Source organism: Polyodon spathula, unplaced genomic scaffold, assembly GCF_017654505.1.
Source record: "Polyodon spathula isolate WHYD16114869_AA unplaced genomic scaffold, ASM1765450v1 scaffolds_740, whole genome shotgun sequence".
Taxonomy (NCBI): Eukaryota; Metazoa; Chordata; class Actinopteri; order Acipenseriformes; family Polyodontidae; genus Polyodon; species Polyodon spathula.
In genome coordinates this window covers 155,364-169,549 of record NW_024472228.1, presented here as the reverse complement: position 1 = coordinate 169,549, position 14,186 = coordinate 155,364, and the positions used below count along the sequence as shown (strand labels likewise).

The 14,186-nt window shown below is 40.9% G+C and overlaps 1 protein-coding gene across 8 annotated transcripts in view; it reads right to left on the bottom strand.

Annotated features, from left to right (window-relative positions):
• Positions 1 to 13,934, bottom strand: part of mtmr4 (myotubularin related protein 4) — a 44,850-nt gene extending 30,916 nt beyond the window's left edge. For 3 of the 8 annotated variants that reach the window (XM_041241024.1, XM_041241025.1, XM_041241030.1), the window contains exon 1: positions 1,509 to 1,824. In XM_041241024.1, the coding sequence (XP_041096958.1) occupies positions 1,509 to 1,553 (45 nt within the window). In that variant the 5' untranslated portion in view covers positions 1,554 to 1,824. Of the gene's footprint in view, positions 1 to 1,508; positions 1,826 to 9,179; positions 9,262 to 11,153; positions 11,449 to 13,507 lie in introns of those variants that run through there. The other 5 variants (XM_041241028.1, XM_041241029.1, XM_041241026.1 and 2 more) reach the window with 5 other exon arrangements.
• Between the last annotated feature and the right edge of the window lie 252 nt (positions 13,935 to 14,186).

Genomic DNA, 14,186 nt, shown 5'->3' with positions numbered 1-14,186 from the left:
GCTCTAGTACAGTACCGGATCTCTAACGGTTACATTCAACATCTGAACGTAGCGCAACTGATCCACAGCTACCTTTGACAAAACGAACGGAAATGAAATGAAACCAGTCACGTCTGGTTTGAAGTATACAGTGTTATAGATGCAGAGGAACGCGTAAAGCTGGGATGCCTCTATTCCCCATTTTACCAGCTGGGCTGCTGTATGAACAGAGGTCTGCTGGAGAGATCAGTCTGATCACACAGGCTCCAATACACTGGTCTATTAGCAGCGAGTGCCTAAAGCACTCCACGTCCAGCACTGATCCATGTGTACAGCTGTATGGTGTCAGCAGGGAGGTCTTAAGATCCTTGAGGGCTAGTTTAGGAAAAAGAGAAGTTTACCAACACCTGCCCAATCTGTTCTGCAGGTCTGCTGTACAGCTGCAATACAGCACGAAGGATACATATTAATAAGCATATTTAAACACTGCTTTAAAAACTATGGCATCCTCACTAATACTACAATACAGAAGTTAGGTCACAAATCCTATTCCAAATTTTTTACTTAATTCTTCCACTAAGGATCAAACTACGAAACTAAAAGAGAACATTTCTACAATGAGGAATTTCAAATTGGAGGTTTAAATTTTATGCTGGAATAAAGGGAATAAGTACCTGAATGCTAATCCCACTGTAATACATGTTTCACGCAAGTGTAATAAACATATAATACTTGCTATATTAGACAGAACCCATGAATCTCTGTGGGACCATTCAAACACCAAGCTTGGACTCTCCCCAGGGACTGTGGAAATGCATAGAGACAAACACACACTGTGATAATGTAAACACAGAGACAGGCACATATGGTTTCTGGTTCACTATTATAACATTATTTTAATATCAAGCCAGTCTTTTGCATTTATTCTACAGAACCTATAACTGAATGTGTAGCTTCCATCACCTTTACAACATATTTCATATTTTAACTGAGTGAGATCAGAGTGAATCCCCCCCGTTAAACCTACACTGATCTGCTCCCATTCAGGGACAAAAACCTTTTTGTTTAAACCCCCACCCCAGTCCCTAATCCGATGCCCTGGAAGAGTTGCAAACCTCAACTGGAATTCAAAAACTAAAATGGCATGTTTGAAATCATTCTATTGAAGGTTTCAGGTCATTACTAAAACAGATTTGTTTCTTTAAAAAAATGGATGAAACAGTAAACAGCAACAACAACAACTTCTTTCTGCGTTAAAGCCACACCTTCCCATTGCTTTCAGCCTCTGCAATAACACACAAGAACTACAATTCCCAGATATTTGTTCAAACTCAGTGCTAACCAACAAGAACATTAATAATAATAATAATAATAATAATAATAATAATAATAATAATAATAATAATAATAATAAAGTTTCTAATCCAGGTTGGACCGGTCTGCAGTGAACCTGTTTTGATAAAGTACTTGCTTCCAGGAGGGATATTCTGCAGCACTGTGCTTGCAAAAGGGAGGGAGACGAGACTTACAAAGCAGTTCAGCATGGAGCAGGAAATCCTCGCTGCCAGACTCATGTTCAGAGGAGGAGGATGGGCTGTGCCGGGAGGACAGGCAGCCGAGGAAGCAGCTCTGATGGAGCACACAGTGCCGGCACAACCATCATTATCCACCCCCGGCGCAAGCCCAGTCCCGCATCAACACTGATCCCCAGCTTTGTATTAAGATCGCACCGTGCACACAGTGCAGGGTCTTCAGGCATGAAAAGCAGGATAGTCCATAAGAAAAAGATGCAGATTTCCCTTCAGTCAGGCAAAAACAGGAGCAGGTGCACGGAGCAGTGGAGATGTAGGGGGAGGGGACAGACTAATAGCTAGGCTCCACCTACAGCAATCACATTCTCTCTCGCTCTCTTTTCTATCCACCACTCACTCTCTCTCCATCCTTTACTCCCCTCCATCCATCCCTCCCTCTCTCTCTCCTGCCTGCCTGCAAAACAAGGCAGATTGCAAAACAATAAAAAGCACGACTCCCTGTACAACGGTCTATGCCAGACTGCTAGAGCCGTCTGCAAGATGATATTTGGGAGCAAGAGGAGACAGAGCAGAAATGCAGCGTTTCACACTTTGCCTCTGCTTCAAACATATTAAAAGACATTTCAAAACTGAATACGCTTAATAAACAGTGCTAAAGAATGCCCTTTGAAAGCGTCATCACAAATTTGGCAAGCAGTGCAAAAACATTGACAAAGTCCAGATCCATGCCATGCACTCCTAGTGGGAGAAAATACAACTGCTAGGAACAGGGTATGTGAGGATGTGTGGGGACCCACAAGATGTCACATGCAAAAATCTTCCTTTAACCATTTCAGGAAAGCATTTTAGAAGCTTGCTTCCTGAACAAAACCCACAGGCTTCAGACTGTATACAGCACACAAGGTGCCTTTGCTGGCTGACACAATGATTTCCTGTTGCTGCGGTTTTTGCTTTTCTGATCTTCTGCAACTGCATTGGCTTCTTTAGCGTGCCATGTCATTGCGAAAGAGGTGGGGTGGGAGGGAGGGCTCAGGAAACACCACCATGCTCCAATGACACAGCACTCTGCTGCTTTCTTCTCGCTAGCTGATTTGTACTGTACTAGCCTGAGGAGCACCACGTGACTCACTGCCTCAAGAGATCTACATTGCATCAGCATCCCTGCTATACAGGAACTCTCTAGCAGAGAGGAACTGTGACTACCATGTCGCTGCCCCAGCCAGAGTGCAAACAGAACAACCACTGTGGATGCTGGTTTCAGGCGCCTTGTATTTGTAACAACCTAAGGTTCAACCACCAAAGGATGAGACATAATGCAGATCCAGTTAGAAATATGCAGCACAGTCTAAACATCCTTTAGCCGAACAAAGACCAAGATCAAACCTGGGACAGAAATACTAGAGGATTAGTTACACATTGTCATATGTGCATTGCGCTAAACCTAATTAATGCCAGCAGTCCACAGTTGTTTAAATATAGCATTCTCCAGCTAAGAGACCACCCCTAGGGAACAAGCAAAGTGCTCTCTTAACCAAAGTGTTCTTTAAGACGGAGTTGACCACCAGACACAATATGAACCAATAAATAAATAAATAAAATACTTCTTACTCATCATGACGCACATGCATCAGCATATGAAATGAATAAAAGAGAAAAGCAATAGGCAAGTGTAGGCAGCAGCAGCACCAGCTCTAGATTAATCATGAATACCTGTACAGGAGCAATATTCAAGACATGCACCAAATTATTTAACAGAATGGCGAAGCAACTCGCCAGAACAGAAAAAAATTGCTCGGCGACTTGTGGTCCAATTCAGGTTTTTTTCCCAGGAGCTCGAACCATTTTCAACTTTTTCCAGCAAGAGAAAGCGTGACGTGTTTGCATGCCATTTTGTAGTGATGCGGAGCACTCGTGGAAATCAGAATACAAAACGAGGCAATGATAGGACGCTAGCGGTTCTGTATCAGATGTGAAGGAATCGCTAGCGGTGCCAAAACGCTGTTGTTTTAAGCGAATTTCCTGTTCCTTTAGCCAGAGCATTTACAATGGGGAAAATCTGTTTCACCACAAGGGTGTTCTCTTGGGTGGAGTCTTCTCTTAGGAGGCGTTCCTATATGCAGAGACTACTGCATTACATTCTTGTCAATGAAAGAGTGCTCTAGTGCTGCCAGTCGGTCGTCCTTGCAGGGGTGCTCTACACAATATTGTAAATGCAGCGCAGCAGTCTTTAAATAAACACAAGCTTGAGGGGAGGAAGGGTGCAAAACCCAGGACTCATTTATTCCACCAAACCTCTTCAGAGAGATGCATCTTTCTGCATTCCATTACCGCAGCAAGATGGACACACATCAAGCAGCAAGGCTTTGAGGAAATTAGATGAACTGGCCACTTAATGTGGCGATTACACTGTTCGGCTGCCCTGTGCTCACACAGCCCACCTTCTTGAGGAGTTTAAGAGCTGTACATTGATACCCTAGGTTAATGCACCACCAGCACATCTAAAGATACACCAGGCCACACAACAAAAACACAGAAATAGATAGGCATGTTCCACTCGTCTACAAGCTCACCAGCAATGCACTGCACTGGATGAAGCAATGCAATTCTACTATTAATCTACAACACACTGTGGTCTACTCCATTACAATGCACCATATGCAACTTAGAACCAAAAGAAAACACACACACACACTTTCAGTTGCGAATTACTGAGCAGGGTTTGAAAGATGTTCCTAATTGTTGAGTTTGTGGAGAAAGCTACAATAATAACAATATTATATTTTTCTTATAAAAGGGAATGCTACTGTACCTGTATGTATTTCAAGAGAGGAGCTGTGTCATCATGCACACTCTACACACCAAAATCCCTGCAGATCTTTTAATGATCATCTGCCTAATATTTCACCGACCCAGAGTAGCATGAATTGTAGACAAACGAATGTTACCTTTGGTAAAGTGCTCTCAAATTAGTGTTAAAACTGGTGGCCCATTAGCCCTATAAACTACCATCCGGTCACATATCTTTTTGTTACTATCATGACATGCATTGTTACACTAGTGGGAACCAGAAGCAGTGAACTGAAGTAACAGCTCAGCATACAAATTCACACTTAAACTCGGGAGCAACCAAATAAGCTCCTAGTAAAATCTGGAACGGCTACTGCAACACCATAGTATCAAATGTCAAATGTCAGCGACTGGTTTGTAGAGTCTTGCTTCTCAGATTACTTGGCGTGTTCTCAAGTCCTGACCATGTTCACAAACAGGGTTGTGTTTCGTGTGCTTTCTGAGCGCTTCAGATGCCGTTGTGTTATCGCTGCCGTCCTTCGCAGTGTGCCCACAGGTCAGTTTCATTACTTCTAAAACAGGCTTATTTTAATTCAGGATGGAAAGCCTAAGCACAGCTCCACCCTCCTTGTGTTCATGCAACCGGTTTCAAGTTGAAGACTTTAACCAACAAGCTTGCTTTAGACCAGACTCAAATCAACATGGCACTGGATAGATAGGTTTTTTTTTTTTTATGCGCAGATCACAGCTGCTCACCTGGGCTGAAGTAATCTCTATGATGACTCATCAGTCATTAGTCGTCAACAAGGGTTGCATTATATTTAACCTTGTCCCCAAGTACGAACTCCTCAGGGTATCATCTGAAATACATCGTACAGTATGTGCAGCACATCATACAGGAAGGAAAAACAAAACCACCTCTTGTGATGCAACTGACTTGCAACATCCAGAAATCAACAAGCACACACTTCCATTGGCAACTGTGACAGGGTATATCCCGCCCGGCCCTGTGTTTATTAGTATTCTGTTTGCACTGTTGCGGTTATTATTGTTTGGGTGTGTTGTGTGTTGTTATTGGTGTAGGTGTGTGGCAGCACAGCAGGGTGGAAGACCTGCCAGGGCACTGGTGTGTGGAGTACTGGGTGGCAGGGAAGGAGTCAAAATCCTCCCTGCAAACACACGTGTTAATGCGGCTGGAGCTGTCAATTGAATAAATGTTTAAATGATTAATGAAGGTTCCAGCCACAGGTGTAAAAATAGGTGGTTCGTGGGGGATAGAGGAAATTAGGGCTGAGAGTTAATGCCAGTGACAGCTGGTGAAGGTATGTGTGCTGTGCTTGTAAATGTATCTGTAATTACCGAGAGAGAAATTATCATTGGTGTTCAGGGGAGTTTTGTGAAGCTGTGTTGTGAATGGAAGAGGCGGCTCATCTTGAAGCCACGGTAGTTAAATGCGTTTTTCTATTGTTTTGTTTGAATGTTTATTTTGGCCACCGTGCCAGTTTATTTTGGTCCTGTGTTTTTGTTTGTTGTTTTGTAAAGTGTAATTTAAATGCGCGTTTGTGTTTAAACCTGCAACCAACCATCCTCCTTCCTGGTAGAAACAGCTTGCCAGTGATGTCATCCTGTGACATCATCCTGTCACAGCAACCAGTGATGTCATCCTGTCACAGCAACCCTTTCAGTTTACCTTATAATGCTGCCCTGAGCACACATACAGCATGTTGCCATGCAAGCATTTGCTGTCTATATTTAAAAGCCTTACAGAGCTGACTGTAGCATTAGGCTGACAACGCCCAATAATCGAGACTTGCTTTGTAATGGATCTCAGGCGGCACAAAGCAGAAACAGTAATGTCTTTATTTAAAAGAAAGAGGAAAGGTCACATATAACTTGACTCCAAAGTGTCAACAGCACCAATAGTTAAAATACAACTGTTACAAAACTGGAACTTTTAGAATGCCCAAGAATCACTTGGATGTTTATTTTGAGTTTAACTTGAATTGCTGTTTTTATTCTCCTTAAAAAAAATAAAATAATTGTGAATATTCTCAACAGCATTAAGTATTGATCATTCTTTTAAACTTACATGATATGCCAGGTGGAATACTGGATTGCATTTTCATTATGCAGTTACTGAAAGCTTTATTTGTTCTGTTAAACTAAATAACACAAGACTACAGTGATAGATAAAATCAAAACTCTATTAAATAGATTGTTAAAACTCTCCTGCAGTTTGAATCTCTAATGAAAGATACTGCTGCCCATGTTCCTTTGGAAGAGGAAGGAGGAGGGTCTCCCCATCATCACGGGAGTGAGCGCGTCTTCTTTTAAAGGCTAACTAGCCAGTTTTCAGCTCAGTTAATATCATATGGGTCAGTTTTCAAAGCTAATACATCATTGTGGTAAATCAGGATTCCATCTGCTCCAGCAGATAAATGAAGTGAATTGTAGTTTTTATTGCAATTGCTAAGGTAACACAAAGGCTTTGATTGCAAACTGCGTGCGCTTTTAAAATCTGCATTTGAAAGGGCGTATTCACTGCTTATTCAATAATGCAAACAAAACAGTTCAGAACTAACTCGGGAGCGTTTCTTTAGTTGCTGTGAACAGTTTACCTTGCTAGCCTGTCCACTAGCCACGCCAGGAAATTACACCCGTTCAAATGCGTCTTGGAATCTCAGAGCCTACTTGCAAATACAACAGAAGGAATCGGTTTTGTGAACCTCGATGTGATTCGGTTTTGCTCTGCCCTCTGTCCCTGTGCCAGGACTCCCCATCCCAGGGGCTCAGCAGCAGAACAGTATTCCTCTCTGGGCACAGTCGTTGCGTTCCAGCATCTGTCCCCTTTACAAACGGAGCTCTGCAGCCATGCAGCTCTCTCCCAAACACGCAATATGTTATTTCTAAAATGTGTATATCTAAACACTCTCATTTGACTCTTAACAATAACATCACCCCCTTATTGTTTTTCAGTTGGTCTGTGCCTTTCACTTGTATTCCACGCAGCAGCACATAGGACAATGGAAGAGTCGAGGGGAGGGGGTCCCATTACCAGTTACGCAATTGAACTCAGCGTCGTGGCAAGATAAATCGACTTAATCTGATCAAAAAAAGAGCTGTAGCAAAACAATGCGAGATGATGCCAAGAGGTACGGAAATTGTATTTTTAAGCCTTTGTCATTTTTCACCAAGACAGAACGATATGCTTCCATATGCTTACAAATCAACCCCTTCTTTACAAAGACGTACAGAGAATATCAGCGCTGCTACTGTTTTCATTTCTAAAGCTATGATATAAAAGCAGATTCATTGGTATATCAATTTTTGGTGGATTTTCACACGCAAAGAAAAGTTTCTACATATTATGGTTAGGATTTGATAGATTGAATAAAACAGCTGAGATGCAAGTGATAGAATAGGAGTCTTCAGAGCCCACTGTACTCCGTCACATGTTACATTAATTACCCATCTGTGAAGCCCTCCACAGTGTCACTGGAATAATAACAGCAATGAGTGTCCCTTTGACAATTTGAGAACAAAAGCTTTTAAAAATTGCAGGCAGTCTAAGATCACTTTATTGCTACTAGGGTTCACTGAGATCCATTAGACAGTTAGGCAATACAAATTAAAAGGTGTACAAAGAGTTCTTTCCATGGCTATTATTTTGGGGATCATACCAAATCGAACTGGAAACTGGGAATGCATCTGACTGTGCATCGGGTAACACGACTTTTACTGACAAAGTACTGAAGCGTTGGGTTACCCTAAATTCAATTCCTGATACGATCCATCTTAACATACCTCTGTATTCCAAAGCAGGACACACCAGTCACGCTGTGCCAATGCAGTTACACTAGAGGGCGCTGTTTGGATTAGTATGGATTACATGACAACGGGACTCCCAAATGTCACATATCACTAGATACTTGCATGACATAAAAATCTATTGATTTTGAAGCTCCACCAATTTGATCTACAGGAGACAATCAGACAAACTGAAGCATTATGATGCTATTCCTGAGCAGATATCTGTTTCTATATGAAACTTAAGACGGTGGTTTTCCTGGTAAATTCCCAGCAGCTCTACAAGAATCATTTGTGATTTGTTTCCTACAGAGACAGACTGAAGCAAAGAATTGCAAGGATGATAATATGTACATTTGTTGTTCCTTTGTCTACACCTTTATTTCTACATTACCTGCTGAAACACACCAGAGAGATCTGTATCGCCTCATAACCCTATCTGTCTTGCATAACCCTAAGAAGCTGCCACTGCAAGTTGATTTGCAGATCCCTGGGGCAGCACAGTAATGAATAATATACGTTATCATACAGCCCCCCACATTCTTTCACATTTTATCAGCTTATGAATGTGGTTAATTCACTGTTAGGTCATGCAGACAGTAGATGGTAAATGTAATATACTTTACTTTTCAAGAACGCTTCACTAATTCACTCCAGTTAGTACGCTGTGTGTACAGTGTCTCAGTTATAACAAAGCAAAGCAGCATATAAGTTATTATAGTAAGAGACACCCTACACACAGTGTACTAACTGAATATAAATCAGTTATAGTAGAATAGTGATACATTCTCAAAACTTGGCTGGTGGACTTTATTACACAGCACCCACCAGACCAGGTGTGGTTAACTGGTCCTGGAGAGCCACAATCCTGCAGGTTTTCTGGGTACCTTTAAAATCATCAGTGGCTAAAAAGACCTGGAAAAATGAGAGCGTTGACCAATTAAGAAAATAATTGGTTCAGTTAAGTAATTGAAAACTCTGGTGGAACGAAAACCAGAAGACCCTGCGGCTCTGCTGGCCAGCCCTGCCTCAAACCAGCAACAACAAAAAGCCCACTTGTGGAAGCACACTCACCATCTTTTAGACTGGACTTCTATGCTGATGAATTCGAATCAGCTCCGGCTGGCTCCTTCCGATTTCACTCCAGTGTCACCTGCTGAAAGAAACCGGAAATGAAACATTCAGAATCTTAACAGCAGTGCCAGGAACACTCAGACATAACTGCTCGCTAAGGACTTGGGTCACACTTTATTTTGTATTTATTAACTGTTAAACTGCTAATAAAACATATTCATGCTAAAACTGCAAACGCCAGAGCCCTATCAATGACCAATCAAACACCAGAGCCCTATCAATGATCAATCAAATACCAGAGCCCTATGGATGATCAATACCCTGTCGATCATATGCTTGAAATCGGTTCAAATCGTCACTGTAGTAATTTTTAGCAAATTAAATCAGGTTTTTATTAACCCTAACCGTAGCTAAAAATTAACAATGTTTGTTAACAGTTAAACTAAAAGTAAGGGTGCCCCTTATTGTATCAAAACAGACTGTCTCTCTTTTTCATCCCAAAAGGTGAATGATACAGCCGGTACAGCACATATCAGTTTTATAATGCACTACTGTGTCACCACACCCACTTACAGCAGTCAGAGAAGTGTTTTGAACATTGTTTGTAAATGAGCACCATTCGCCATTGATTGAGGACAGCTTCAGATGACTCTAGTGAGTGTGCATGACCCCTCCAGCCAGAACGCTGCAGTGAGCCGCCTCACTGTGCACAAGCAAACACACACAAACAGAACGCTGCCCCAGCGCAGTGCTACTGACAGCCCAAGCAACAGGAGAAGACATTTGGAGGAAAGTGAAACTAAAAGATCAAGCCTGCAGAGCATTTAACAGAACCCCTTTCTGCAGGACTTGAAATAGGAGGTGGGGGGAGGTAACAAAATCACACCAACAGGCTTTCCAGTAACACTATACAGCACAGCGTCATCAGCATTCTTCAGAGAATTACACTTGGACATGGTAAGAGAATGCATTCACACACACACACATTTAAAACAAAGTATAAGGCAGCCAGCATTCTCTTTCTAACTGTGTGATCTAAAAAAATAAATCTATAAATGCGTTGTGTCAGTTAGGATTTTGTTGCTTTATACATACAAAGCAAACCATCACAACACTAGCACAATGGTTAAAGAATAACTTTTGAGTTACTTACTACCAAAGTCTATTGCCAATATGGAAGCCTAAAAAGACGACCGACAGTAATTTGGCAGTTTTGTTAGTATAGCTGCAACTGGTGTTTACACTTTAAAAAAAAGATTAACAGCAGCAACAACAACATAGCTGGATTATATAACTATCATAATCTCTGTTCTTGCAGATGGTTTCACACACTGATGCAGGATATCGCCTGCTGAATTATGACAACAAATCCCAGTCAGAAAACCTGTTTTTCATGCTGCAGTAGGTGTATATCCTTCAGATAACAACTGAGGCATTATCAAACAAACAAACAAACAAACAAACAAAACTTTGAAAATCCGTTGCCACGACATCAAAAATCATCCTTCTAACGTCAATCTGTAGTTTCTGGTTGTACTAGAGTAATAAGACTCTTCTCGTTTATAATTCAAATAGCCCAAATGGGTTGGGCAATAGCCTCATCTTTGAGCCACACGGATTTGTGAAACTTTTAAATAAACTAGAATGGAGAATAACTACCTATTTAAAAACGAAAAGTACAGTCCAGTGAAAAGAGCGGTGAACTCTGTGTAGATTATGTACCAATTACACTGTACTGTACACAGAGACCCAGCACCCGACACACCTACAAAAAAGTTACGATTCAGCCGAACTTTAAAAACCGCACAATCTGAAATAAGAGAACGTTATTTCTGATTAATTAGTAAAAGTGAGAACTGTTTAAAATTACAGTTTCCAATGTTCTTTGCACAGATTTGATCACACGCGTATTGCTACAGCTGTAAAGTCAGTCGTTATTTCATTTTGATTTTTTTTTTTTTTTTTTTTTTTTACCTGAGTAAGCTTCTGACAGCCCCGGTAAACTTTGCTCGCTGGCTGGAACCGATTTGGACATACAAACACAGCAGCCCAAGTTTCAGCCTTGCAAGTTGAAGTTTCTTTTACAAAATATATCCCATTTGCCTAAAGGCTGTTGATGTTGCACGATTTATATGGGTTAAGTTTTAACGTGTCTGATGTGAAGGGAGTGCTTCTACGAGCAAAAAGGCGTGGACAAGTCCCTGGCTGTAGAACCGAGCGTACTGAACACAAGCGTACGTGACTCCTCGCTCCTCTTCCACTTCCACACCCACACCCACCCACACACGTGTCAAACTGAATTAGCGTCAGCCAACAAAGGACTTCGTTTGTTGCAGAAAGTTCATTCAAATTCCACTTTTCCAACAACGCCGATCACTGCCAAGTATTCCTTAAAATAGTTTTTACAGGGAGTTGCAGACTTAGCTCAGCGTATAATGTGCATTAAAATGAAAAAAAAAAGAAACGGCGTGTAATTAATCAAGGATATACAAACATTACTAAATGCATTGTTTCTGCTTATAAATCGTTAAACTATTAAATGTAACCACACACTGTATACATATTTTTTTTTTAATCATGCAAATGTTGTTTGTATTTATTTTTGTTGTTATTTGTTACGGTGTTTATGTTAACTTTTTTTTAAATTTTGTTTTATCTAACTTAATCAGATGCGAACAATCGCAGAAATACAAAACTTCATTCTGGCTTTGAACTGTAGAAAGGGGCGTGGTAACTTTTGCAGCGCTCTAGCCCACTACTAGCAAACAAAACAATACGTAATCAGACAAAAATGTAATCAGGTAAATATGTTAGATTTCATTCAGGCCTCCAGAAACTGAGCATGCGTAACCGATAATAATATGTAAAAACAACAGGACATTTTATTTTAATCCAGAACGTACCAATTATCTGACAGAACAAACTAGTGTTACGCCCCTCAGTTCAAACAAATTATTAGGGTACAGATAATTACTCTAACAATACATCAACAGGAAAAAAAAACTATTGAATATTTAATCTATTTTAGAATACTTGAATATACTGTGTTTAAAATAAATAAAGGATAACATGCCTTGACAGAAGGCGTTATACTGCGCAAAGTAAAGCTGTTGCTGTTCAGTGAAATTGCTACAACTGCAATAACATACTACTTGAGATTACTTGCAGGAAATGAGTAAAAAGATAAATATGCAAATGCACGTTTTAAATGAACCATTCCTGGTGCAACTCCCTCTAAATTACAATCGGGATGGTTGACATTCCTCCCTGCCATGGAAACAAAACAGTGAGCGTAGAGACCGGGGTTTGACATTGCACAGCTACTGCACTGGAGACTGGAGTACCGACCGAGCCTTGTAGGGACGCCCATTTGTCCACACTTGCAGTACGGACGAGAGAAACAGGATGAGCGCTGACCTTGTCAAAGCTGAACTGTGTGTCAAAGTCAAGAAATCACGCCTGGAGTTCCGTGAATTCACTTGTGGAAGAAAGGACCTCTTCAAAACTGCGCAGAGCAACACAAAAATCCGACCCAGCCACTGCTCCTACTGCAGTTCAGAGGCAAGAAACAGGACTCGGTTATTTAACATTACGTTTTTATCCTCACAAACTTTATTAAGGGTCGTTCTGTTGGGTCTGTCCCTACTTTAGGAAACCAAAAGCTGGCAACCCTACAGCTACAGGCACACGTTTTGCATCACCACCTATAAACTAACATATTTTGCTTCATAAAGTCAAATGAAACCTGTGGAATAATATTACGTTAACATATTGATTTACATATCGCTTTGCGTTTTGTAGTTTTCCCACATATTTAACCAACTGCTTCCGGTAGACTTTTTCTTTGATGATCTAAATTACGTTCGTGTATTTTTTTTCTATTTTTTTTTTTTTTTTTTTTTTTGTAATTATGTCTCAATGAGAACTTTTGGCCATAGCTGCAGATCGTCAAAGAAATGACACAGTTCTGCACCCAGTTCTTTTAACCACATTTTCTACTGCCATCTTTGTTTGAGGAAGCAGTGTAGCTGTACCAGGATTGTCCCCAATATTAGAAGTACAGCGTGGTGAACAGCTCCGTCAAGACAAATTAACAGTATACCTTCTCCTAGCGCTGTATTTTCAGATTTGTTTTTCAAGGAATACAGTTCTCTTTACATATTAAGAAAGCCAGCAAGCTCATGAGTAAGACTATAAGTGAGTGGCTTGTCTTGAAACGGATTTACAACTTTCACTTCTCAAAAGCACACGTCGCGCTTCATCCCCGGACACACCCCCCTGCCAAAGAAACATTCACAAGATCAAAAGAAGGGTAAAGCAAAACATACCCCGATCGATTGAGGTGTTATTCATTCACTTCCCACCTTCCATTCCGTGCACAGTGATTTCATTTGACTGTATTGTGTTAATGTATAAAACTGTGCGCTATACAATCTCTGCTCTCGTTGCAAGCTTCCTCCTGCAATTTGCCAGCCCTTGTTTTCAATCCAGGCTCATGACGTTACGTTTGAAATGCTGCCAGGTTGACAGTGGAACTTGTTACTGGGCCACAAACACAGGATATATTTAAATCTACCCCCTGCAGCTTTAAAACAAAAATCACATTATCCTATACTATTAACCATCTTTTAGGGCGATCTCCTGCTTTTAACTTTAACCCTATAATAATATGGAGGCACCTCTTTTAAAAACTCATACAAATATGTATGTTATACACACCAGTTTCAGAAGACTATACTCCCCCCCCCCCCCCCCCATCAGAATCCAGACCTTGTAGATTTTCCAGTTTGTTTGCATTCCCTTACTGCATGTGTCAGTCACGTTACCTGCTACAATGCTTTGAAATCCTATTGATTATTTTAAAAAGGAGCTAGAATACAATAAGAAGATTGCAATTGCAGGCAGTCAAGAGCCCTCCTTCAGTACAGAAACCTTCTTTCCACTATGCGACTGAGCCAAGCAGAACACCAGCAGAAGGTTATTGATTAAATCTGCAAGCAACACTGT